Source organism: Halyomorpha halys, unplaced genomic scaffold, assembly GCF_000696795.3.
Source record: "Halyomorpha halys isolate HHAL.00 unplaced genomic scaffold, Hhal_1.1 Scaffold12.1, whole genome shotgun sequence".
In the NCBI taxonomy this organism is placed as follows: Eukaryota; Metazoa; Arthropoda; class Insecta; order Hemiptera; family Pentatomidae; genus Halyomorpha; species Halyomorpha halys.
This window is the reverse complement of record NW_027109908.1, coordinates 284,635-310,464: the sequence shown is the minus strand read 5'-3', so window position 1 is coordinate 310,464 and position 25,830 is coordinate 284,635. Positions and strand designations below refer to the sequence as shown.

Genomic DNA, 25,830 nt, shown 5'->3' with positions numbered 1-25,830 from the left:
TCCACTTGTAAACATAAAATGTTATAAGATATGAAAAACAATTGGGTGCAATGTTTTCTGCTGGGTCTGAGTGTACTTTTTGCATCACTGACGTACCGCAAAATGGAAGTACCGCAAAATGAGATAATTATTTGTCCCCTCAAGAGATTTTGAAACAGCTACTATTTCCATTTTTTTTTTAATTTAATTAATTTCAAGGGATATATATACTGTGTAATCTCGGTAATCCAAACTGGCGTAAAAAAGCTACTTTTTTAGAGAAAAAACAGCAGGCAATAATATTGTCGTTTTCAAATAAAAGTTCACATGTGCAAAATGTGTAAAATAAATTTTTAACTTCCCGATCTATCGGCAAGTTATCGTAATCACTGTGAAAATGGAAATTTTTACAGTTTCGATAATGGCTAATCTATTTAGTATGGAACATATTTACATGTTATTTTCTATTTAGAAATACATGATATATGTATTGTATAAATCATTTGATTCTGTAAAACTAATTTAATTTATGAACTATGAGCTCATTTTTTTTAATCACGTTTTAAATAAATCCATACAAAGAGTATTTTTTAATTTTTTTTTTCGTAAATCATCACTTAATCTTTACTGGTGATGTAAAAGAAAACAATTTTTCATTTTTATTTTTAAAGTTTTCTGAACCCCCTCACCCCCCCCCCCCATTTCGGCAGCAATTAGTTCGGATTACCAAAATTACACTACTTATCCGAAATTTAATTCATTCCAAAAACATGTCAATTTTTTTCAAAAAGTTTTCGTTTGATAGGTTTAGTAGTTTCAGATATATAGAGATCGGATTTTCATGTAATTGTCACAAATCGAAAACATTTAAATAATGTAAAAGCCTTTCATATTAGTTTTATATTGCACGATTTGGGGTCACAGCACGAATTATCATTACCCCAGTTTTTAAAAAAAAAAAATATTGTCTTTATTTATTAATTCACACATGCCTTCAGATTACAAACTGATATTTTGCAAAATGCCATGAGTGGCATGATAGATACTAGTACCCATGGATACCTCCAGCTGACTTAATTGATTTTTTAGCTAGCCAAAGAGATCTCTCATCCAGCTCCTTTTTACTTTTTTCCTTCAGTGCGTATTGTCGGGAATGTTCGTGGTAGCACCATGAAGTCTGTGGTCTGTTGAATATAAATCTGAAGACCGTAAATTGTGATGATGTGTGGAGGATTAGAATCGAAGTATAATGGACGGCGGGATTAATAATGAAGAATTTGGTAGAGGAGGGATGCAAGAAAATACTTCTATGCTGCAGAAGGGAGTATATAAGATAAAGCCTTATAATTTTCCAGGAATTAAATCACTTCTTATTTTTTTTTTTACTCTTTTCAACTTTTTTGCTTCCTTTCCTACAATCATTCAACTAGTACGGCTGTGTTTTTTTAGGTACTGTATAGTACAATTGTTGCGTGCGAAAATGACAACTAAAGGGAAAAAAGTGGTTTTGAATATAGGTTGAAAAACGGCTCGATACCCGCCTCGGAAGAGGAGGCTTAAGATGGCTAAATCCAGTTATATATAAAAAGCACCGAAAAACGGCATGAAATAGCAGAGATCGTTACACAAAAAATATAAAAAGTCAATCCATCCAGACTAGACCCGCCCCACTAAAACCCTCCAGGGAGCGATGCTCATATATCACATTTGAAATATTTGTTTAAAATGGTATGAGAAGACTTAAGATGGCTAAATCCAGCAATATTTATAAAACGGTATGAAATAGCAGAGATGGTGACACAAAAAATATATAAAGTTAATCCATGCCGGCTAGACCCGCCCCATTAAAAACCCCCAGGGAGTGATGCTCATATATAACTTTTGAAATATTTGTTTAAAACGGAAAGAGGAGACTTAAGTTCTCTAAATCTAGGAATATTTAAAAAGCACCTGAAACCGGAAAGCGGCGTGAAATATCAGAGATAAAAAGTCAATCCTTCCCCACTAGACTCGCCCCACTAAAACCCTCCAGGGAGCGATGGTATGCTCATATATCACTTTTGAAATATTTGCTTAAAAAGAGAAGCGGAGACTTAAGATAGTTAAATCTAACAAATTTAGAAACATCTGAAATTGGAAAACGATATTAAATAACACAAACAATATAAAAAGACAATCCTACCCGACCAGATCCACACCTCTAAAATCTCAAATGATTTAGAAGTTAAAAACTAACTGTTTCTTTTATAAAGGAATAAAGGAGAGATACTAATTTTTTGTAATTGTTGTCAAAATTGTAGTAAAGAACCATAAGGTTAAAAATGTTTAAGCTCAGAACTCGAATTACGAACTTTTTTCAGAGTCTAAAATTCTTTTGCTGTCTTTGTTTTATTTTATAGTCCTATTTATAATTTTATGATTTAAAATATATATAATTCTTAATTGAAATTCTGCTATTGATTGATGACACGTTATTCACAAATAAGTAAATTAATCTTGCACTCAGATGATAAGTTATCAGTAACAAAATACATTTTCATTGAGTAATAATCGTTATTGTCATACATTAATTAAGTAATCAGTATTTTAAAAATATTGTTTTATCAGTAGAGAATGGATTTTCGTGCATTATAAAACTCAAATACTAAATACTTATCACATTTTTGCAAACATTCACAGAAAACTGAACTAAACTAAGTTTATTAAAAACCTTGATTGCCGATTATCGATGAGCTAAAAAAAGTTTGCATTATTTAGTGATTTTTTGAACTTTTGACCGTTGTGGGGCAGCGGTAGCAGCGTTGTAACGGGCCAGTCTACCTACCCACAGGTTGTCAGATCGAATCCCCGGTCCCACCCGGGCTTTTTTCCAGCACAAAATAATGCAAAACTCACTGATAACCTCTCCTCCGGGCATATGTGAGGCCCATTAGCCAATGGGTGGTGGCACTCACAAAAAATAGGCGTGGAAGTGACGAACCCACCCTGCGAAAAAACCACATTAAGAAACGCGCGATGTATTTAGTAAATGCAGCGTCTAGAAATATGATGTATTTACTAATACATCGTGCGACTTAAGCCTCCATGGTCTGTTGCCCATAAAATAATAATAATAATGAAAGTTGTAAATGTCATTTTAAACTTCTTAAAACTACTACAATTTTAAGATTTTTGAAATTTAATAATATTAAACTCCAAACATTAAATTTGACTTTTCAGAGTTCGAGAATTCTTGATTATTCTAATCAATAATTACATACACTTGAATTTATAAACGCAAACTTGATTTTCTTCATTTTAGTATTTTCAATAAAAATCGTAGCTCAACCTTTTTCTAGAATCCGATCTGTATTTTTTGTTAATAATATAATGTTTTTTTTAATTTATTGTAATTTACAACTATAAAAAATACAATAAATAAATAAATGTAATATTACAGCTACTTGAAAATCTTGGGAAGGAACCACCCAATGGTGGTACTTCAATTATCAATTTAAATTAGAAGGTCCGATGGCCATCTTCTTTTTAGATGCCTTGGAGGATTATCAGGGATTGCTAAGGATGATAGATTAAAAACTAATGGGTTAGGAATTTGGAATGAAAAGACGCATATCTACTTCGGGCTGAATCTGATACGAAAGGGATGTTAAGGTCTTTATGGATGAGTTTATTTGTGACGTAATAAGGAGCATCGAGGATTTTACGGAGGATTTTGGATTGTAAGGATTGGATACGGGAGGAATTTGATGGTTTGGTAGAGCCCCAGAGCTCAATTTATTATGTCAAAATTGTTCTATTATCATAGTATATAATAATTTTTTTAGTGATTCGGAGGTTTATTGCGTTTTTCAAGTAGGTGATGTAGCAATTGAAGTCTACGGACAGTTTTTTGTCGTTTCAGTCTAGTATGGGGATTCCAAGGAAGTCTCTTGTCTAGATGGAGTTCTAAGTAGCGAATCTGTTCAACAGGCGCTAGTGGAGTATTTAGAAAGGATACTGTAGGACAGGAGGGTAGAGGTTTACGACGGAGAGTAAAGATGATGTGGTGAGATCTGTCAGGATTTATTTTGATTCTCCAGATTTGACACCCTTCTTCAATAGATGTTATGTGTGTCTGTGGAGTTTTTGATGCATTTGTAGGGTCGCTTTTTACAGGCAGTACACTAATAAATCTTCTTCCAGGTACTCTGTTCTACTTCCTCATCAACGGCCTAAAGATTTTCGCTAAGGGGAGTAACTGGATTCCATCTCATGTGCTGCCAGAGAGGCTCTCTGACCCAAAGAGAGTGGTGCCTCTCCTGGAAGCTAGTGCAGCTGCTCATTTCAACATGATAAGGATCTGGGGAGGAGGGGTGTATGAGTCTGATATGTTTTATGAGGTAATTTATTTGTTTATTATTATTGTATATCATTTATTTGTAGCATGAATAAACATCATATACGGAGTGGCTTTTGTCTATTTTTTTTTGTTGAGTTTGCTGGATATATAGAATTGGACAAAATGGACATCATTAATATTGAAGAACTTGTGGACCGGCGTCAAAGAGCGCTCTGGCCTCATCTCCAATGTCTTCCTCCAGATCGTGCGTCCATCTCAGTTTAGGCCTACCTCTTCCCCTTTTTTCTCCTGGACGTCCTCCCGTTATTTGTTTTGAGAGTATCTTGTGATCCATACGATAAACATGGCCCATCCATCTTATTCTCCCTTTTTTGATGCAAGAAACTTTATCAGGTTCCCCATACATGTCCTTAATTTCTGCATTGGTTTTTATGCGATAGTGACTTCCTTCTTTGGTTGGCCGTATATTCTTCTCAGAATCATTCTCTCCCATGTACTCAGGATCTCTCCTGCTGCTTGGTTAGGGTCCATGCCTCGCTAGCATACATGACAACAGGATGTATTACTATTTTATATACTCTAATTTGAAGGGTATCTCTCTATTTTGGAATACGTTTCGGAGCGAATAGTTACATTTATTTACGTTTCCGATTCTTGTCCATATTTTCTCCTCTAATTTGTTGTCATCGGTTAAAATTGTACCAAGATATTTAAACTGATCCACAAACTACTTCAAAACTTACTTTCAAAACTACTTCCTCCTGGTGAACGACAATTAAGAACATATAGACTGTGGACCAGGGCCTGTATAACCGCTGATAAATCAGGGGGCTGTGGGTATTTAGGAGGCATTGGAATGGTCTACTTAGGAGGCATTGGAGCGGGTCTACTTAGCAGTCACTTATTCACTGACGTGCCGTTTGTGTTTGAGGCTAGCTGATTCTTTCTGTCTGATTCACACTCTATAGTCAACCGGCGTTTTGAAGCACCGTTTTTCGATAAACCCTTGCCCATTAATCAGCTCATCGAAAGCGGCCATCTCGGATGAGATAATTATACTTAGAGGTTTAGTCGATGACCCCCCCCCCCGACCATCTGTGAGTGACTATTTTTTTCTCTTCATGGAGCTTCCTTATTTTTTTTTCTAATCAACCCAATTAGTGGAAAATTAACTTTTTTGTGTGTGTAAAGAAAATTGTTTTAGTTTCTACATTTATATCCAAATATTTTTTGTTTACTTCACAATTTATTCTTTTTATTTTATTTGTTTATGTTTTAATTTTATTAAATTGTTTATCACACGTTTTTATTGTTATTTCATTTTCTTTATTATTACTTTTTTTTTTTTTGTGATATTCATTTAAGGACCTCCTCTTTTCTCTAACCCAAACCTGCGAAAATTTTACTCTAGGATAGTTACTGTACTACTATAAGTATGGTATGGGATAGTTACTATGTAATACTAAAAGAATAGTTTTACAATCGCGAAAAACCCATCACCCCAACATATACAACGCGAAAATATCCAGCTGTCGAAGCCTTAAAAGTTAAAGTTAAATTACACAGACTTTAAATTGAGTTGTAGGACGTCGGTAAACAAGTTTCACTTAAAAAAAAAGGAACGAGTAAGGCAATTATACGACTAAAAAGAAATATTGACAGAAAGAACAAATTTTATCATTTTTTCAGGTGCATTACTCAAGACCTCATTTTATAATAATGCGTTTACAAAGCTACCATGAAAATAATCAACAGCAATTTAGGATATTTTTTTAATGTTTGATGTCCTAAAATATGGAGAAAAAAATTCAAAGATAGGTATGCTACCGGACACCCAAAGCTACAACATGCATAAACAAATAAGAAATCAGACTGTTTAAAGCAATGAATCTGAATTAATTGTTAAAATAAAAATGAGTTTACTGACCATAAAATAAAATGAAATTTTCTTTTAGTGCTCAGTACAAAGAACGTCTCCATTCTTCTACTGTGTGTAATCAATGCAAAAAGATTATTTTAAAAATAATCCTTTAAAACTTTGTGGATGTAGTTATGTGTAATTAAATACTTCGACTCCAATTAAATATAGGATATGATACATCAGAAGGCCTTGACAATCCGTGTTCAGTAGGTTAGGGATGGTTAGGGACTATCCGTGAATTCTACCAGTATGGAAACTTCATTCCGTAGGGAACTAGCCACAGTCGTGAAGGGGATAGCAAGGCCTACAGGAACTAGCTGAAGGTTCCTACTTAAGAAAAGGTTTAGAAAGGAGGAGTGACCCAGAAACGGCAGAATAAAAATGAAATTTATATGTACATTACTAAAAATAGTACTGTGGAATGGTTCATTCAGAGTGTTTTGTTATTCACTACCTCCTAATAAGATGGTTCCCTGAAGGGCATTTTTTATATTAACAACTTTAATATTATTTCAGACATGCGATCGCCTGGGAATAATGATCTGGCAAGATTTAATGTTCGCCTGCAGCATGTATCCTGTTACGGATGATTTCCTCTCAACAGTAAAAATCGAAGTTGAACAACAAATTGAGCGACTTCAGCACCATCCAAGTGTAGCGGTATGGGCAGGAAATAATGAAAACGAAGCCGCTCTTATGCAGAACTGGTAAATAAAATGTTATATTGTTCTAATAATATCTCATGGTAGCACTTGAAATGTCAGCTTTAGCAACGGTATAATGAATTATGAGGGAATAAAAAAAAACTTTATGAGTTAAAGAAAATTGGCAAGCTTAAAAAAAAAATTCTACTAGAACCAACCTTGAAAAGAACTCAAAACTATTATATTTTTATTTTAATTTTAGTTAAAGTCTCTTAATTATATTTATTTATATTAGTTGATTGGGTAGTTGTAATTTGCTTGGGCCGTTTGTAGCCGAGGTACTTAGAGCGTAAATTTTAAATGCTTCGACATTTACTTCTTTAGAGGTCCCACGAAATGAAAACTTTATTACCCATCATAGTTAGAATTGTTTCGGTTATCTCTAGATAACCTCTCCCCATGTCGGAAACGACAAGGAAGCGGGTCATACAAAAAAAAAGTTAAAATTTGATTAATTTTTATACCGTCGGCTAAACCTCAGTTGACCTTCCAAAAAAAAATAGAAACAGATGTTGATAAATATTAATCAACTGAGAAGGTCGGTCGTAAAACAAAGTAATTGACAAAATAAAAACTTTTGTAATTCAAAGATTTTAGAAGATTGTTTATTACAATGTTTCACATTAAAATAAGCCACTTACTATAACTTAGTATCAACATTACTCTCTGAAGAAATCAAATTTCTTGTCGATTCTTTCAACACTAAATGTCAGCCTTAAAAAAAGTCGGTGATGCTCAAAACTCAATAAAACAATTTATCAAAAAAAAATTCAATCACCATGTTTAACAACCGAACGCCTGAATTATTGAATTATTATCAATTGCAAATAAGACTGTCATTTTGCTGGAGATTTTAAAAGCAATCTTTTTATTACTATCACAGATATTAATGAGTATTTGTGGCGTTTATAAAACCTCAAAAATTCACTTAGCCGTTCTCCTGTAATTCTTGCTTTAACCGAAAATCCATAAGAAAATAAATGATTGTAATTTAAACTGAAGCGGAAGGCAGCCGGTTATTGTCTCCTACTCTTCCCATACAACTTCTTTGCCACACCTACGTTATTCCTAAGCCCCGCCTTTGTGGCCTCACTTTCCTTCCTTCAATATTTTTCACTTAATAGTCCAACAATGACAGAAGAAGTAGTTGGTACGAAGCTACAATCTTGAATTAAGGTATCATTGGAGCATGCGCAGTACACTAATTCTGTATCGAGATTTTCACCATTGAGGATTTGACGTTAGAACAAACCTACTATTGTAAATAATAGTGTAAATTTTATTTATTTATTGTTTTATTAGCTCAAATATTTTACTTATTTTATCCTTACTTCTTCATATGCATTCTTTTAATTATGCTCATTTTATTTATCTTTCTGTAAATATGGATATGGAGATTTTATTTATTTTTGAATAATTTTAATTTTTTTTATTTTGGTATGAATGTGATCATTTATCACTATTACTTATTGACCAAGGTTGTGGACGATTGTAATACTTATCCATGAATGAAAATAAGATAAAGAGTAATTGAATAAAAAAAAAAAATGAAACAAACCAAATGTATATATATGATTGTTTATCACATAGCCCTCTTTTTTCCCTCAATTAATTGTATTTTTTCTATTGATATATCTTTTAAAACTTTCCATTCAAATAAAGATTCTGTGATTCTAAAAATAAGACATTTCTAGGTACGGGACTAGCAGTAACTTCAGTTTGTACAAAAGCGACTACTTGAAACTTTATGTGGAAACAATCAAGCCAATTGTAGAGAGCATCGATGACACGAGGAGATATCTTGTTTCGAGTCCTTCGAATGACCTTGAGGACATTTCGGATAATCCTTCTGATACATTGAATGGAGATGGTATTTTTCAAAAGATAATTTTAATTGTTAAGATTAATTAATTAATTTATTATTCTCCCCATTGGAGGAATGCACTTTCTATATTCTTTTTATAATTCCGTGAATTTGGATTTGGGGATGTCTGATATAAAATGCCTCAATTGCAAATATAAAGAAGATGGCCAGGGTTATGGTCAAAGTAGAACAAAAATAGTTAACAACTATTTATTTTCCTACGTTTTTACTCACTGTAGGGGTATGTTATTAAATGGTATTAAATGTTAAATGCATAAGAACTCCTAGTGGATTTTTTGAGCAGCTTGTTTTATAACCTTTCCTTCCAAAGCTTCATATTATTGTTTAATTCTAAGTTTTGATTAAAGTAAATCATGACAACATGCCTAAATTGAGTGAAAGATGGCAGTTGTGTGAAAGTTTGGCCATTGAGACAACAGTCATTACATTATTATTATTATCATCCATTGCTTTATTAGTTATAAAAACATCCAAAACAGTGCTATCACAATCAGAACACAAACTACGAAATATAAATTTTTCAAAATAAATTCACTAACAAGTGATCTTTCAGTACGTCCCATACAACATTTTTATGAAATGTTGCTTTTTAAAAAGCTATATCTCGAAACTATTTAACGTAAATAACTCTATGAGGGTTCATATTTTAGCACATTTACTCTTCTTTAAATGACGTTCTCTTAGGATTTCTTCTGTTGTTCCTACTTTTTAAGATATAGAACTCCGAATAAAAAAAATATATTTTTATCGCTTTGAAACTTCATACAGTTCTTGACTTTCTAATGTGGTTGTTGGAACATACTTATTCTCTGTTCTGTTTTAAAACATTGTTGATCATTAAAACCTACGTTTTTATTATTAGATTATTAATATAATTATTTATATTTTATTTTTTATACAGTTCATTATTACAACTACATCAATGACGGATGGAACTACCTGATATACCCAAAGCCTCGCTTCGCCTCTGAGTACGGTATCCAGAGCTTGCCATCCTATCACTGCTTGAGGGCGGCTCTTCCCATGAACCAGACTTACTGGGATAGCTATTTCTACGAACACAGGCAACACGCACCCGCGGGCAATGCTAACATTTACTATCAGATAATGTTGAACTTGCCTATTGCCAAGAAGATTACTGACATCATTTATCTATCGCAGGTGAGATGATACATATGCCATTAATATCATATTATAACATATTGAGAGTTCAGAGGAGTAACGATGTAACTCCATTTTTCTCAATTTTGAGGATAACGAAATTAAGCTATGCCAATATTAGGGTTATTTATGATCTTTAGTTTAACATGTTAAATGGGAAAAGTTTTGTTAAATGAAGAAATATTTCCTTCATTTACCATATTAAAACGATATAACAAATAACATGGTTGAGAGCATGTTACTAGGTCTGTTAAATGGATAATGATGTCATGCAACAGACCAGATGAGCTCTACATTGTCTTGTTAGGTTATTTGCACGTAGTTTGTGTTTTGATTGTCTTGATATTGTTTTGGACTTTTTAAACAAGACAATCAGTAGCCAAATCTTTACATTTCTACTTTTAACTTACTTTAGGCATGTTGTAATAAATTACTGTAATCAAAACTTAGAAGTAAACAATAACAAGAATTTTTGAAAGGAAAGGTTACTAAACAAGTTACTAAGAAAATCCGCTAAGAGCTCTCATGCATTTAACATGGTAAAACATTTTACATTTAACACAATTTTATGAATACCCCTATAGTTAGTGATGGGTAGCACTTGCTCAGCCTCCACTGGCTCATTAGCAGTGACGCGGCGAGAGTTCTACCTCTCATACCTGGAGGATAAAGTGCACATGGATCCTCAGGTCAATAGTGTAAATATTTTATACAAGAGTGTAAATGTGAATGGTGTTAAGTTTATTTATTTTTATTATTATCGTCTATTGCGTGTTGAGAATATGAGATGGGACACCTAGAAATATACAGTATAATAACCTGAAGAAAATCGTATAATAAAATTACATAGCTTATTAGACTGAAAATGGCTGAATCGAGAGGGATGCAAAGGTGAAGTGGGTATGCCTAACCCTCTGAGCGCCTGTTATCTAACCAACGCTAACACAGCTTACTTTGTTTCCCCGGGTTTCGGCACCAGCTAAAATACTTGTTGGAAAAGTAATATTAAGAAATAAATATACAATAAGTAACTCTGAATGTTTGAATGATATTGTCGTTTATTTTACCTTTCACGTGGGTTATCATCTAGTATGACTATGGTTGTTTGATAATAGTACTTATCCTATACACTACATATCATATGTACATAGTTATATATAATTATAGCTTATATATGTATTTATAGTTGTATGGAGTATGCCTTCAACCGCATTGTAAGACACACTTCACATTTGGTTGGCTGGTTGGGTTTGAGTGGACTTTATAATTGAAAAATGAAACATGATTAAATGTAATAAAATTCTATTGTTTTATGTTACAAGAGGTGTAGGGAGTGACCGAAAGAAAACATTAGGATTAGATTGTTAGTAGAATTTTGTATGACAAGGCTATGGAAATTGTAGATCTAACATTGAGGTGGTTGATGATGATGTGGATGTTAACTATTGCTAGATGGACTTACCCCATGGTTCTTTCTCCCCTCCACATTCTTAGGCCTCTCTCCCCTCTGCTGCCGGGAACCACTCATGTAGATATTAATGATGAGTTAACAAAAGAAAAAGATGGACGCTTCTCTGGCTGAGACAAGATGGCTATCTCACACTCATCTGGGTTGCTTCTCTTGCCACCGAGAGCGCTGGAGGAGGTGAGATTTAGCTGTTGGCCACATGGGGCACTACTAATCTTAAACATGGCAGCCTATCCGATTCAACCTTTCGGTTGCCGTAGGTTACCCGGAACAATAGTTATATATAATCATAGTTCATTGTTATAATTATTTTTTTTGAATAAATAATTTAATTTCTATCTATTTTAGTCTCAACATATTTTATTTTTCTTATAAATCAGACGTTTCGGCCAATCCGCCCATCCTCAGGGACATCTACTTAATACAATTTTGGAATTATATGATTTAAAAACTCTAACTCCATGAAGGCTATTCTGCCCTGGTCATAATAACAATTTCTAATTAGCCAATATTCACATTAAAACCAAAATTAAAATTATTTATCACAGTCCCTATTTGTGATAAGTGAATTTAATTTTGTTAAAAAACTAAAATGGATAGAAACTAAATTATTTATTTAAAAAAAAAAATTACCAGTCTCAAGAAAGTTTTTAAGATTATTAATTAGTTATAATTGTAGTTTGTAGGTACATATAATTATATATAATTTTAGTTTGCTATGAATTTTCGTTTTCGATCTGGGCTGTTCAAAAACTCACTCTCACAAACCCTTTTTCGATATTTGGTTACTTGTATTGGATGGCCCTGAGAACGGATATTTCCGTCAAAAACTTAACTTTGAATTTTTTTACAATTACAATACTTCCCCATACTATGTATCCCATGTATACGTTAATAAAAGTAAATAAAAAAAAGAATTATAATGTTTTTCCTGAACTATTGATATGTTTTGTTTCATATATTAACAAGATATATATAATATAAGACTTTATCATATTCACTAGATAAACCAAGCTATGTCGATGAAAGCTGAGAGCGAACGATACAGGAGACTGAAGAGCATTCTATTGGATTCCAATGAAGGCTACACCATGGGCGCTCTCTATTGGCAAATTGATGATATTTGGCAAGCACCATCTTGGTCATCCATTGGTAAGTGGGAGAATTATCCGATCAGACAATACTACCAGTACAAGAGCCCAAGAGGAAAAAAAAGGCAGTTATTTCACCCCAATTTCTGATTACTTTAATGAAAACTATGTATAATTAACAGTCAAAATTGATGAGTCTGCCAAGTATAGGTAGGGGGAATAAAAAATGGTGGCTGTTTCTAAACTTTAAAAAAAAAATATTTTTTCATTCGGAGCTCTATATCTTTAAAACTACCAACAGCACTAGAAAACCCCAGGGAACATTATTTAGCGTAGAATATGAAACTAAAACTAAAACTATTTACGTTCAATAGTTTCCGAGATATAACTTTTTAAAAAGCAACATTTCATAAACAAATGCACTGAAAAATCAGAAATTACTGAATTTATTTTGAGAAATCTATATCTCAAAAACCATTCGACGTATAGATGTCTATAAACACTCAAATTAAAGTTAGTTTGATGTACTATAAGTTAGTTTATGATGTATATCTTCGAAGGGGTAGTAGTTTTTATATTTGTTCAAATAAAATTTATAGTAGTTCGGGCAGAATTTCAAGTGTAAAATGGATATTCATATGAGAATATCATAAAAACTACTAGTCTTACGAAGATTCGTGAAATAAGCAACTTTATACTAAGTTAAATTACCTTTATTTTAAGTGTTGGCAGACATACGTACGTCTTATGGTAACTGAGATTTGTTTTTCGAAAATCAAGACTTTTATCCAAACTAAAAATTAACTTTTTATGAATTTATTTTGTCAAATATTATGAAAACTAATACTCCTGGGAAGATTTACGTCATAAATACTTTATAGTTCATTAAACTAGCTTTAATTTGAGTGCTTGTTGACATCTATACGTCTTATGGTTTCTGAGATATAGATTTCTCAAAATAAATTCACTAACTACTGATTTTTCCCTACACTTTTTATGAAATGTTGCTTTTCAGAGAGCTATATCTCGGGAACTATAGAACATAAATAACTCTATTAGGACTAATATTCCTGCAAATTTAATCTAGTTTAAATAATGTTCTCTTAGATTTACTAGTGTTGTAGTTAGTTTGAAAAATATTTGTTATTTAAATTTTGAAACAGTCGTTATTGTTTTATTCCCCCTACCTATACTTGGCAGATGCATCTATTTATGAGTAAATTTGCTGAAATATTAGTCCTAAATGAGCTATTTACGTCTAATAGTTCTCGAGATATAGCTTTGTCTGAACAACTATAAATCAATTTATTTTAGTGAATTTCATGTAACCTATTACTCCGACGAAGATAAACATTATAAACTAATTTATAGCACATTACACTTGCTTTTATTTGAGTACTAATAGATATCTGCTAATAGTATAAATGCTTTTTGAGATATAGATTTTTCAAAATAAATTCACAAACTACTGATCTTTTAGTACGTTCCATACAACATTTTTATGAAAATTTGCTTTTAAAAAGGTTTTTTTTTTTTTTTTAATAATTTATTTATTGATATTTACAACTGTATACATATATACACATCAAGTAAATTTGCTGTAAGTGATATTATGACATGATAAAAACATGTGGAGAACCCATTGATAGAACTCAAAACAAATTTCTAAAGGAGAAGATCTCGAGGCCATCTTCTTTTCAGACGTCTAGGAGGATTATTAGGTAGTGAAGGAGAAGCCAGGTTAGAAACGAGTTGGTTTGGGTTTTTTGAAAAGCTATATCTGGAAAACTATTTAACGTAAATAACTCTATTAGGGCTCAAATTTTAGAAAATTTACTCTTCTTTAAATGACGTTCTCTTAGGTTTTCTTGTGCTGTTCCTACTTTTTAAGATATAGAGCTCCGAATGAAAAATTAGTTTTTTTTTTATCGCTTCGAAACAGCCGCCTATACTTGGCAGACTCATCAGTTTTTACTAGTAATTTAGAAAACATAGTTTTCATTAAAGTAATCAAAAATTGGGGTCAGATAACTCTCTTTTTCCTCCTCTTGGGCTCTTGTATTATACACAATACTTTTTACATTTATGTCTCGAATTGTTTCAGATTATTGCGGTCAGTGGAAAATGCTGCATTATTATGCTAAAGATTTCTTCGCACCAGTTATTGTTTCGCCAGAGATTTCGGTCGACCGTGAGACAATGTCGATATACATTGTTGTGGACGGTTACGCGCCGAAGAAAAGCGCAAATCTAACTTTTAATATGTACAATTGGACTAATATAAATTGGTCACCATTTCAAAAAATCACACTTCAGGTCAATCTGGTAAGACGTTAAAAGTAAATTATTGAGTTATAGTTAAAAATCATATTATTACAGATTAAACTGGACATCTTTTACTAGCTACCATATTCTATTGAAATAAAATTAAAGTATTATTCATTTATTTATTGGTATTTACAACTATACATTATAATATATTTAGTAAATTTTATCTTAGTGAATACGGAGTGTTACAGGCGTGTAGAGAAACTACTCATTGATAGCATTCTGAGATTAAAGGATTAAACAAAATATATCAACACAGAAATCTTTATTCAATATAAATTTAGACCAACATTAAAATGTGTACCGCTAAAACCCTTGAAGGGGTACGGTACTTTGTAAGGAATTACTGTTACTATACCAACGGTTGTGCATGGAGGTTATTTGGTCAGAATATCCCACGATCGCCAGATTTTTATCCAATTAAGAACTTTATGAGTTAGTTCCATAGTAATTATAAATTAATTGGGTGGACCTCAGGAGAGCTCCAGAACCCATAGGGTTGACTCACGGATACAGTGTAATATAAAACAATTTTCTGCCCAGTCGGATTCGAACCGGGTCTTTGGAGATGCATCATACCTTACCAGTTCCACCGCGATCCCTAAATTTGGACTAAAATAAACCTAAATTGTTCTTATTCTTTTACTGGCACAACAGGCGCATGAAGCCGCCAACCACGTTTCTCTATCTTCTGTAAGGGTAACTGGGATCCTAAGTTGTCGCAGATCCCGCCTCACAGCATCCCTCCATCGGCCCTTCGGCCTACCACGTTGCCGCACACCATCCAGAACGTAACCGTACAGTTTATGAGCCACTCTTTCCTCGCTCATCCCCATTACGTGGCCAAGCCATTTAGGCCTCTGTATCCCTTATGTACAAGTAGATACTACATTCCTTATAGAGCCCAAAAAGTTCTCCATTTTCCCTTCTTCGCCAATTACCATCTCGCATACGGACCCTAAGATTCTCCTCAGAATTACTCTTTCAAACCTGTCTAGCAGGCTAATGCTTTTCTTGCTCAGGGTCCAAGTTCCTCCACCGTATGTGACGACTGGCCTTATCAACGTTCTGTACAGGGTGAACTTGGTGGTACGGCGAACAAGTTTGCTTTTGATTAGCCTTACAATGCAGAAATAGGCTCTATTTCCAGCAGAAATGCTGCTTTTAAGTTCTTCTTCTTTATTCTGGTTCTGAGTGATAATAGAGCCAAGGTAAGAAAAACTTCTTACCACTTCAAAATTGAAAGTTTAATAGATTTATTTATTGATAGATATTACAATCTGCCACACAGTTGTGGCCAATAGGTAACAGTGATGGATGATCTCATACATACTAAAATAAAAAAAAATAAAATAAAATAAAAAAGAAAAACTCTTAAAATATATACAAATAAAAGAATAAACAAAATGAACATAATCAAACTATCTGTATGAAAAATAAATAAATAAAATAACATAATGATAAATAATATATACAATATTTACACAATCGACCTGAGGATCACTGAGCCCACTCTATCCCCCACGTGTGAGGGGTAGAGCAGAGCTCAAGAGATCCCAGCGCATCCCTCTCGCCGCATCACGGTTGAGCCAGTGGAGGCTGAGCAAGTGCGCTAAAACTTCAAAATTATAGGATCCCATTAGAAGGAGACTCTGCCTCTGGTCCAGAAGCTTCTTACCCTACAGCATAATCTTGGTTTTTCCCCATTAATATGCAGACCCATCCTTCTTACTTCTAAAGCAGTCCTAATGTTAATAAACCTAAATTAACTATAGGAATTTCGATGATTAGTTGGTAAAGCATAAAAGGAACATGGTGCGGGTGCGGTCAAATAAGTAAAAGCAGTAATTAAACTATTTTTTGTGAACCAACGTTCCGCTTCGTTTTGCAGGCCATCTTCAAGGCTAAAAAAAGATACAAACAACTAAAATAACGTAACTAAGTGAAAACATAGATAACACAAAAATATTGGAAACTTAAATCCACAAATCGACTAAGGAAGAGATAAAAAATTAAAACTGATACATACTTTTTAATCACAGATAGAATTTGTACAACTTTATCATTACACTCGCGTTTATACTTCGAGAGAAATCAATTTAAGTATAAAAGGTTGAACGTCGCAACTACCAGTCAAAGGGCGATCTATTCCACTATTCTTTCCAGCCCTTTCTTGTCTCTCACTGGCACTAGTGTGCCACATTTAGTAACACGAAACGTCTGAGTAATGTTATCCCATAACGAGCAAAGTAATCCACATCTATTTTACTTGAATCCTTGTATTACAACCATTCCGATAATATATTTATAGTAGTTTGTGTCTTTCTTTCTTTTCTTTTATTTTTTTTTTAGTTTCTTCTCTGTTTAATTATATATTTATTTTTCTAGATCGACAACGAGTCATTTTTGGTAACGAAAATTCCAGTTGGTAAGTATTGCAAAGATAAAAAGTGCTTCTACACTACTACATTAGAGGTGGAAGGTGGCATACAAATAGCTCCAGAGAATTTTTTCTTCTATACTCCATTGAACTCGGCCAATTATTCAGACACGTCCGTTAAGGTATTATTATTATTACTAATATTATAAATCTACAATTATTTGATCAATTATTTTAGTATAATAGAGGACTATTATAATAGAGGAATAGTTTGAATCAAATTTCGAAATTGATTGGCTCCGTGCAATTATGTGAATAACAACTATTTTGGAGACAGTTGGAATTTTATCAAAAAATCAGAATTAATTTTTTTTTATTATATCTTCAAAGATATTTGGGTTACTTTGTTTAACATCATAATTCTAGGATATTTACTTATATCTGGTTTACATTTAGGTTAATAGAACTGTCCGCTATTGTAATTTAAACAGAAACTGAAGGCAGCCAGTGATTGGCGTGAACAAGAGTGGACAAACGCTCGTTTGCCATAAGTTCATCATTATGGTGTCTCTACACGTTTGCCAAACTTTGGTAAATTCGCGCGTGAGCAACCGTGTAGATTGGTTATTTGGATTGGCTGGTATAAGCTGGCTTAAATTTAGGACTCTCGTGCTGCATCCACACACTAGTGTTTAGTTAGCCTTGTTTTAGAACTAACAACAGATGAATACTAGTGTTCATTTGTCATATTCGTTGCTATATTTTAAAATTCTATCGATTTGTTTAAAATATTTTCAATTAACTTTAACAGTTTATTTATATTAAATTTAACACAGCACAAATATAAGTTTATAAAGATATTATATCTTTGAGCAATTAAATTAGCAAGTATTTGATTTCTAAAAAGTTAGAATGAAAGTTATATTTACCCTTCGTCGTAAACCCATGACCTCTCTCCCTACAGTATCCATTAATAATACCCCCACTTATTCCTGTCGAACAGATCCGTTACTTAGGACTACATCTGGACAAGCGACTGACATGGAATCCTTATACAAGAAACTACTCGTCGATTTCAACATTTACTAGACAAACGATCTAAATTGTCAATCCATTACAAAAGACTGATCTACAGGACTATAAGGCCTATCTGGACATACTGAGTTGAGCTTTGGGGCTCCACTAAACCATCAAATACCTACCGAATCCAATCCTTACAGACCAAAATCCTTCGTAAAATCCTTAATGATCCTTATTTTGTCACAAATCAAGTCATCCATCAGGACCTCAATGTCCCATATGTTGCCGATTTGGCCAGAACCAGATACCATTCCTTCCATGAATAACTTCCCAACCACCCAAATCCACTTGTTTCTAACCTGGCTTCTCCTTCATTACCTAATAATGCTCCTAGGCGTCTGAAAAGAAGATGGTCTCGAGATCTTCTCCTCTAGAAATGTTATTGGAGTTCTATCAATGGGTAGATTCTCCACATGTTTGTTTCATGTCACTATGTCACCTACAGCAAATTTACTTGTATATATTTTTATACAGTTGTAAATAACAATAAATAAATTATTTAAAAAACAATGAAAGTTGAATTTTTAGCTTATAACGCACCATTTTAATGAATTTGTATCAACTATCACCTAATTTGCTTTGTGATCCCTTCTGTTTTCTATCTTTGTTTTGTTCCTTATATTTTACAAAGAGTAAATCGAATGTATTAGCCAAAAAAGTAAAAAAAAAAAAAAAGGCTCCAGAACTCACAGAGTTGACTCATGGCTACAGTGTAACGGAAATAAATTTTCTGCGCAGCCAGATTCGAGTTAGTAGCATCGTGTCTTACCACAGTGCCACCCTTATGTACAATACATTGTATTTTCTTTACATGGATATTATCTGAGAATGAAATATTTTTCTAATATATTCTATACCATTTTTCAGATAACAAAAATTGAAAAACTGGATGACCATAACGCCAAGCTGTCACTGAAGGCCGAAGATTATGCGCTGTTCGTTTGGTTGGACCTCAACGGTATAAAGGGTACATTTTCCAAAAATGGATTCCACATGTTGAGTCCTACTACAGAAGTTGTTTTCCATTCGATAGAATCATTAGATAATATTTCACTCAATGAGATCACAGTCACGTGGCTCAAAAGGACTTATTACGATCTTAGTTATCCTGAAATCGTCTGGAATATATAAAATAAATATATTATAATTTTTTTGTGTATTTTTTAATCTTACCTATATCACAATAAAATGAGATAATACTTATTAACTCATTTCTACCTACTCTTCTGCTACTCTAAAAATACCTGTGTTCCCAGAAGCTGGATAGTTACGCATACGAATTTCCCAAGCAATCTAAAAAGCAAATTATTTTACTGATAATTGTCCATTTATCCAAAAAAAATAAATAAATTGAAAGCCTAAATAGGGGTATTTAGGCTTTCGATTTATGTTTTTTATCTACACTACGAAACTTAAGACTGGTTCAAGTTCTCGTAAACTACACAGAGTTTGGAATATATTACATTAATATATGAGGTGTAGATAGTTGACCGTAGATTAATGATTGGAGAAGTTTGTCGGGGGTGCGGTCAACAAAGAACAACATAAATAAACAAAACAAAAATAAATAAATATGGTTTTGTTTATTTATGTTGTTCTTTGCTGACCGCACCCCCCGACAAACTTCTCCAATCATAAAATAGATATATTATGATTTTCCTTAAATGTATTGGTTACAATTCCAGTAGCGTTGTATTTTATACTGCTATAATTTTTCATACTCGAATATAATCAAGAATTGAAAATAACAATGTGATTACAATAAAATAAATATCAATGATTTATTCTTTGTAATAATCCTCTCTATATTACTTTAGCCTAAGTTTACGTAGGGAGCTTGGTTTATGACAGTAATCCAAAATTAAAAAAAAAAATTATTATTTTTGTAGTTAAAATTTTTTTTCCGATGTTCTAAATTTTATTTTTTTTACATAAAAAGATTGATTTTTTTTTGGTTGTTTTTTTTTCTAAAAACTGCATTAATCTTACCAACCTCAAAATAAAATGAAGTCATACTCCCACTCCCTCCTGCTTTCCAAAAAATATCAGTGTTCTTAGTTAAGGTTACAAATTTTCCATGGAATCTAAAAAAATATATTTTTTTTTAAGATCTCAAAGTATGCAAAATCGTCAATCTCCACCAATCTACACGAAACATAAGACTGGTATTAGTTCTCATAAATTAGACAGAATTTCATGACAGCGAAAATAACTATATGGCAAAAACATGACTTATGTAAACAAATCACAGCTAATTAATAAATGTGTACTCCTCCTATGACGAAGATTACTTTTTCTTACCCCCATTTCTGGTTATTTCTGACATTCGGGGGGATGGAGGGGGTTATTTACGGGCTACTACCCTATTGTAACCATGGTGGGGATTCAAGTTTTCATTTGGTGGCACCACCACAGAAATAGAAGTCGATCCTCCTAGGCGGATTTAAACCGGCACCGCAGTAGTGAAGTTGAGGTTTATCTCGCTCGGCTAAGAACGGCCCTATTAGTACAAGAGACGGGAAGAAAAAAAGGCAGTTATCTCACCCCAATTTCTGATTACTTTAATGAAAACTATGTATAATTACTAGTCGAAATCGATGAGTCTGCCAAGTGTAGGTAGGAGGAATAAAAAATGGCGGCTGTTTCAAAACGATAGAAAAAAACTAATTTTTCATTCGGAGCTCTATATCATAAAAACTACCAACAACACTAGAAAATCTAAGAGAACATTATTTAAAGAAGAGTAAATTTGCGGAAATATTAGTCCTAAAAGAGCTATTTACGTCGATATATAGCTTTTTAAAAAGCAAAATTTCTTAAAAATCTACTGAAAGATTAGTAGTTATTTAATTTATTTTAAGAATTCTATATCTCAGGAACTTTGGGACGTACAGATGTCTATTAGCACTCAAATTAAAGTTAGTTTAATGGACTATAAAGAAGTTAACCTACTATGAAGTAGTTTATGACACTTATCTTCATAGGTAGTTTTTATGATATTCACATATGAATATAAATTTGGCATATGAAAATTTGTCCGAATAACTATAAATTTATTTTAGCAAATTTCAGGTAAAATATTACTCCTACAAACATCATAAAGTACTTTATAGCTCATTAAACTTGCTTTGATTTGAGTGCTAAAAGACATCTGTACATCAAATGGTTTTTGAGATATAAATTTTTCAAAATTAATTCACTAACTACTGATATTTTAGTACGTCCCATACAGCATTTATATGAAATGTTCCTTTTTAGAAAGCTATATCTCGAAAACTATTTAACGTAAATTACTCTACTAGGGCTCATATTTTAGCAAATTTACTCTTCTTTAAATGACGTTCTCTTAAGTTTTCTTGTGCTGTTCCTACTTTTTAAGATATAGAGCTCCGAATAATTTTTTTTTTTTTTTTATCGCTTCGAAACAGCCGCCAATACTTGGCAGACTCATCAGTTTTGACTAGTAATTATTCATAGTTTTCATTAAAGTAATCAAAAATTGGGATCAGATAACTGCCTTTTTTCTCAGCTTGGGCTCTTGTACTATATAGATTGCTACCGACAGAGCACCGCAGAGTATGCTTTGAGACCGTAGGCTAAACCTGGACGACCATTCAATCTTGCGGGTCCATTACCGCCCCTGTCAATAACAAACTTATCAATAATTGATATTAAAATTAACGATTAATTATTTTAACAATGATAATGGAAACATAAATAAATATTATGTTCGATAATTAATTAAATAAAAATGGAAATAACACTAGCACTGAGTTGATAAGCCTAACGTATGTTTATGTCGAAATTACGTCATGCCAAAATAATAATGGTAGCTTGCTGTTTTGCGTGGCGAAAAAATAATTAAATTTTAATACATAATTTGAAACTAAATAATCAAGTAAGCGATAAAAGACACTTTCCAAAAAAACGTAAAATATCGGATGGCAAGTTAATACAGTCATAATAATAGTACCTACTGACGTTAATTAACTATACATTCCGGAATACAGTTGTTTGTATCATCCTTCATACGTAATTCAACATTAATTTATGAAGGACATTTATTATTTACTTCCTAGAGGCTGTACAAATATAAATATAAATATAAAATTTGTTAGCATACCAAATATGCTGAATAAACGAGTATTGTTTCTGATTCTAACTAGACTTGTGTCGTATTTGGAGAGTGTTTAATTTTTTATTTATTTATTGAAGTTTATAACTGTATGAAAAACAATAAGTAAATGTGATTAATGTTTCAGAACACATGATAATCTTGGGAAGGAACCACCCAATGGTGGTACTTCAATCATTGCTTTAAATTAAAAGATCAAACGGCCTCCTGCTTTTCAGACGCCTTGAAGGATTTTCAGGAATTGTCAAGGATGAGAGATTAAGAACTAATTGGTTTGAGTATGTAAGGATTTTGGAATGAAAAAAGATATATCTGTTTCGGGCCAAACCTGCGACGAATAGGATGTTCAGGCCTTTATAAATGAGCTAATTTGTTGAGTAATTAGGAGCATGAAGGATTTTAGATTCCGAGGTTTGGATACAAGAGGAATTTGATGGATTGGTGGAGTCTCAAAGATCAATTCCATATGTCCAAATTGGTTCAATAATCATAGTATATAAAAGTTTTTTTGTCAAGCAGGTGTTGTAGTAATCGAAGTCTAGGAACATTCTTTTGTCGTTTCAGTCTAGTAAGGGGATTCCAAGTAAGTCTCTTATCAATATAGAGTCCTAAGTAGCGAATCTGTCCAATAGGAGAGTAGATGTTTAAAAATGATCTGTTGGAATTTGTTAGGATTTATCTTGATTCTCCAGTTGTGAAACCATTTTTCAATGGATGTTATGTGTGACTGCAGAATTCGTAAAGTTATTTTTTACAAACAGAACCATACTATCAGTAAATAATGACCCAAAAATTATATCCTAAAATCTCTAATCCCACAATACAAGAAGAATGACACCAATTTGGAGAATTAAAATAAATTTCAATAAATCACATTTTATTTTTTTTTAATATCTTTATTGAAATTTACAACTGTATATTAAATAATACATTGAGTAAATTTGATCTTAGTTAAAATGGAGTGTTATAGGCGTGTAGAGGTAGCACTCTAATGACATTTTAGGTTAGCTGGTCTCGTGGCCATATTATTTTCAGGCGCCTCAGAGGATTGTCAGAGGAAACAAGGTTAGAAACTAGGGGGTTTGAGTGGTTAGGGAGTTTGTAATGGAAGGAGTGATATCTGGATCGGGCTAGATCGGTTACATAGGGAACATTAAGGTCTTTATATATGATTTTATTTGTAAGTAATACAAAGTAAGGAGGATTGAAGATTTTACAATTTTGGATTGTAAGGATTGGACACGAGAGGAATTCGAAGTTTACTGGAGTCCCAAAGCTCAACTCCATATGTCCAGATTGGCCTTATAACAGCCATGTAGATCAGTCTTTTGTAATGTGTTGGTAGTTTTGACCGTTCGTCTATAATAATCGAAATCGACGTGCAGTTTCCAGTAATCTTTTCAGTCTTGTGTGAGGATTCCAGGTTAATCGTTTGTCCAAATGTAGTCCAAGGCAGTCGGTAGGTTTACGACGAAGGGTAAAGGTTATTTGATGGGATTTGTTGGAATTTATCTTAATCCTCCAATTGCGACACCTTTCTTCGAGGGCTGTGATATGAGATTGGAGGGTTTGGGATACAATTAATGGGTTATTATTAACAGCGAGCACACATGTGTCATCGGCATACGTGGTGAGGATAGTGTTAGAATTGGTTAATAAATCACATTAAATTATCTTCACCCTTCGTCGTAAATATATGACTCCCTGCCCTACAGTACCATAATAGTACTCCACTAAAGCCTGTTGAACAGATCAGCTACTTTGGACTACATCTAGAATACGACTAGACGTAAACCTGTCGACTACCCAACAGTATACTTTAACAATGTTGCTCTTACCTCTACAGAACAGATCCACTACCTTGGACTTCATCTGGAAAACGACAAACTTGAAATCCCCATACATGATTGAAAAGACAGGAAAGTGCTCCTTAATTACAACACTTACTAGAAAAACGGTTTAAACTTCCGAATATTTACAGAAGAATCATTTATAAGACCATAATATGGTCTATCTGGACTTACGGTGTTGAGCTTTGAGGTTATTGTTGTTGTTGGGGGCTTTTGGGCGTAAAACCCTGAGGTCATAAACGCCCACGTTTCTCTAGAATGTTTTAATACATATGATAAACTTTTGGGTTTAGACCTTATTCAAAAGATTATTCCTTTTTAAGAAAATTAAAACCACTTCTATGTTTTTTGGTCATCATTCAGGGGAACTGAAACACTCGGTCCCACTCCCAATCTACGTAAGTTCATGTAATAGAAATGACATTCCTCAAATATGTGACTGACTGTAAGTACACTGTTGCAGTGTACATTTGAGCTTTGAGGTTCCATAAAACCTTCGAATCCCTCTCGTATTAGTTCTTTGCATTTCAAAAACCTCAATTCTTCTTACTTAGTCACAAATAAAATCATCTATAATGACTTTAATATTCCATATGTTGCCGATTTGGCCAAAACAATCATTCCATGGTAAATCCTCAAACCCACATGTTTCTGACCTTGTTACCTCTTCTTTACCCAATAATCCTCTTAGGGGCCTGAAAAGAAGATGACCTCAAGATCTTCTATTGTGGAAATATTCCTGAAGCACTACCAACATCAGTTTTGCACAAGACTGTATCATGCCATTGTAATATAATTACCATCATACTTACTGGTGTATTTATGTGTTGTTGTTTTTTTACTTTAATTTATTCATAAAGTTCAATAGTGCACCTTTGTAATAGGCAATGAAATCAATTAACAAAAAATAAAACACACAAAAAGATAATTAAATCGCAATCAATGCCTCCGAACTGCTTCAACATAATCTCCTTGCACCATATGTTTCAAGTCTAACAGTCTGTCTTTGTTCTTATGATAATTGATAGAATTAGTGTAGTCATTAGAGTATGTTTATTCATCCTCACTCCCTAAGATAATATCAGGTCAGAGATAAATTGATAATTTTTTTTCCCAGGAATAAGCATAAATAGTGATAAAAGATAAACTTGGTTTAATTATCGGGTATATTTATTCATCCCCACTACCTATGTAATATCAGGTCAGAGATAAATTGATAAATTTCTCCAAAAATAAGCATAAATGATTATCAGGGTATTTTTATTCACCCTCACTCCCCAGATAATATCAGACCAAAGATAAATTGGTATATTTCTCCATAGATGCCATACACTATGCATAGATGTGCTGCTTATTGAATTAATCAGAAAGGTATGTTAAATATGAGTAAATAAACTATATGGTTCTCCAATAAAATATTTTATCAAGGCCCCGCCTAACAAATTTTTGGCATTTGAACCCTTCTATTACGGAACTCTCCCTTCCCGTTGCGAAAGCCGATTTCTATCC

General features: G+C 33.0%; 1 protein-coding gene across 1 annotated transcript in view; it reads left to right on the top strand.

Annotated features, from left to right (window-relative positions):
• LOC106679358 (beta-mannosidase) overlaps nt 1–19,487 on the top strand; it is a gene marked incomplete in the record, with an annotated part of 40,990 nt that extends 21,503 nt beyond the window's left edge. The window contains 8 exon segments of the mRNA XM_067048062.1: nt 4,162–4,358; nt 6,756–6,946; nt 8,638–8,813; nt 9,730–9,989; nt 12,462–12,609; nt 14,653–14,873; nt 17,265–17,438; nt 19,204–19,487. Coding sequence (XP_066904163.1) covers nt 4,162–4,358; nt 6,756–6,946; nt 8,638–8,813; nt 9,730–9,989; nt 12,462–12,609; nt 14,653–14,873; nt 17,265–17,438; nt 19,204–19,467 — 1,631 coding nt within the window.
• Between the last annotated feature and the right edge of the window lie 6,343 nt (nt 19,488–25,830).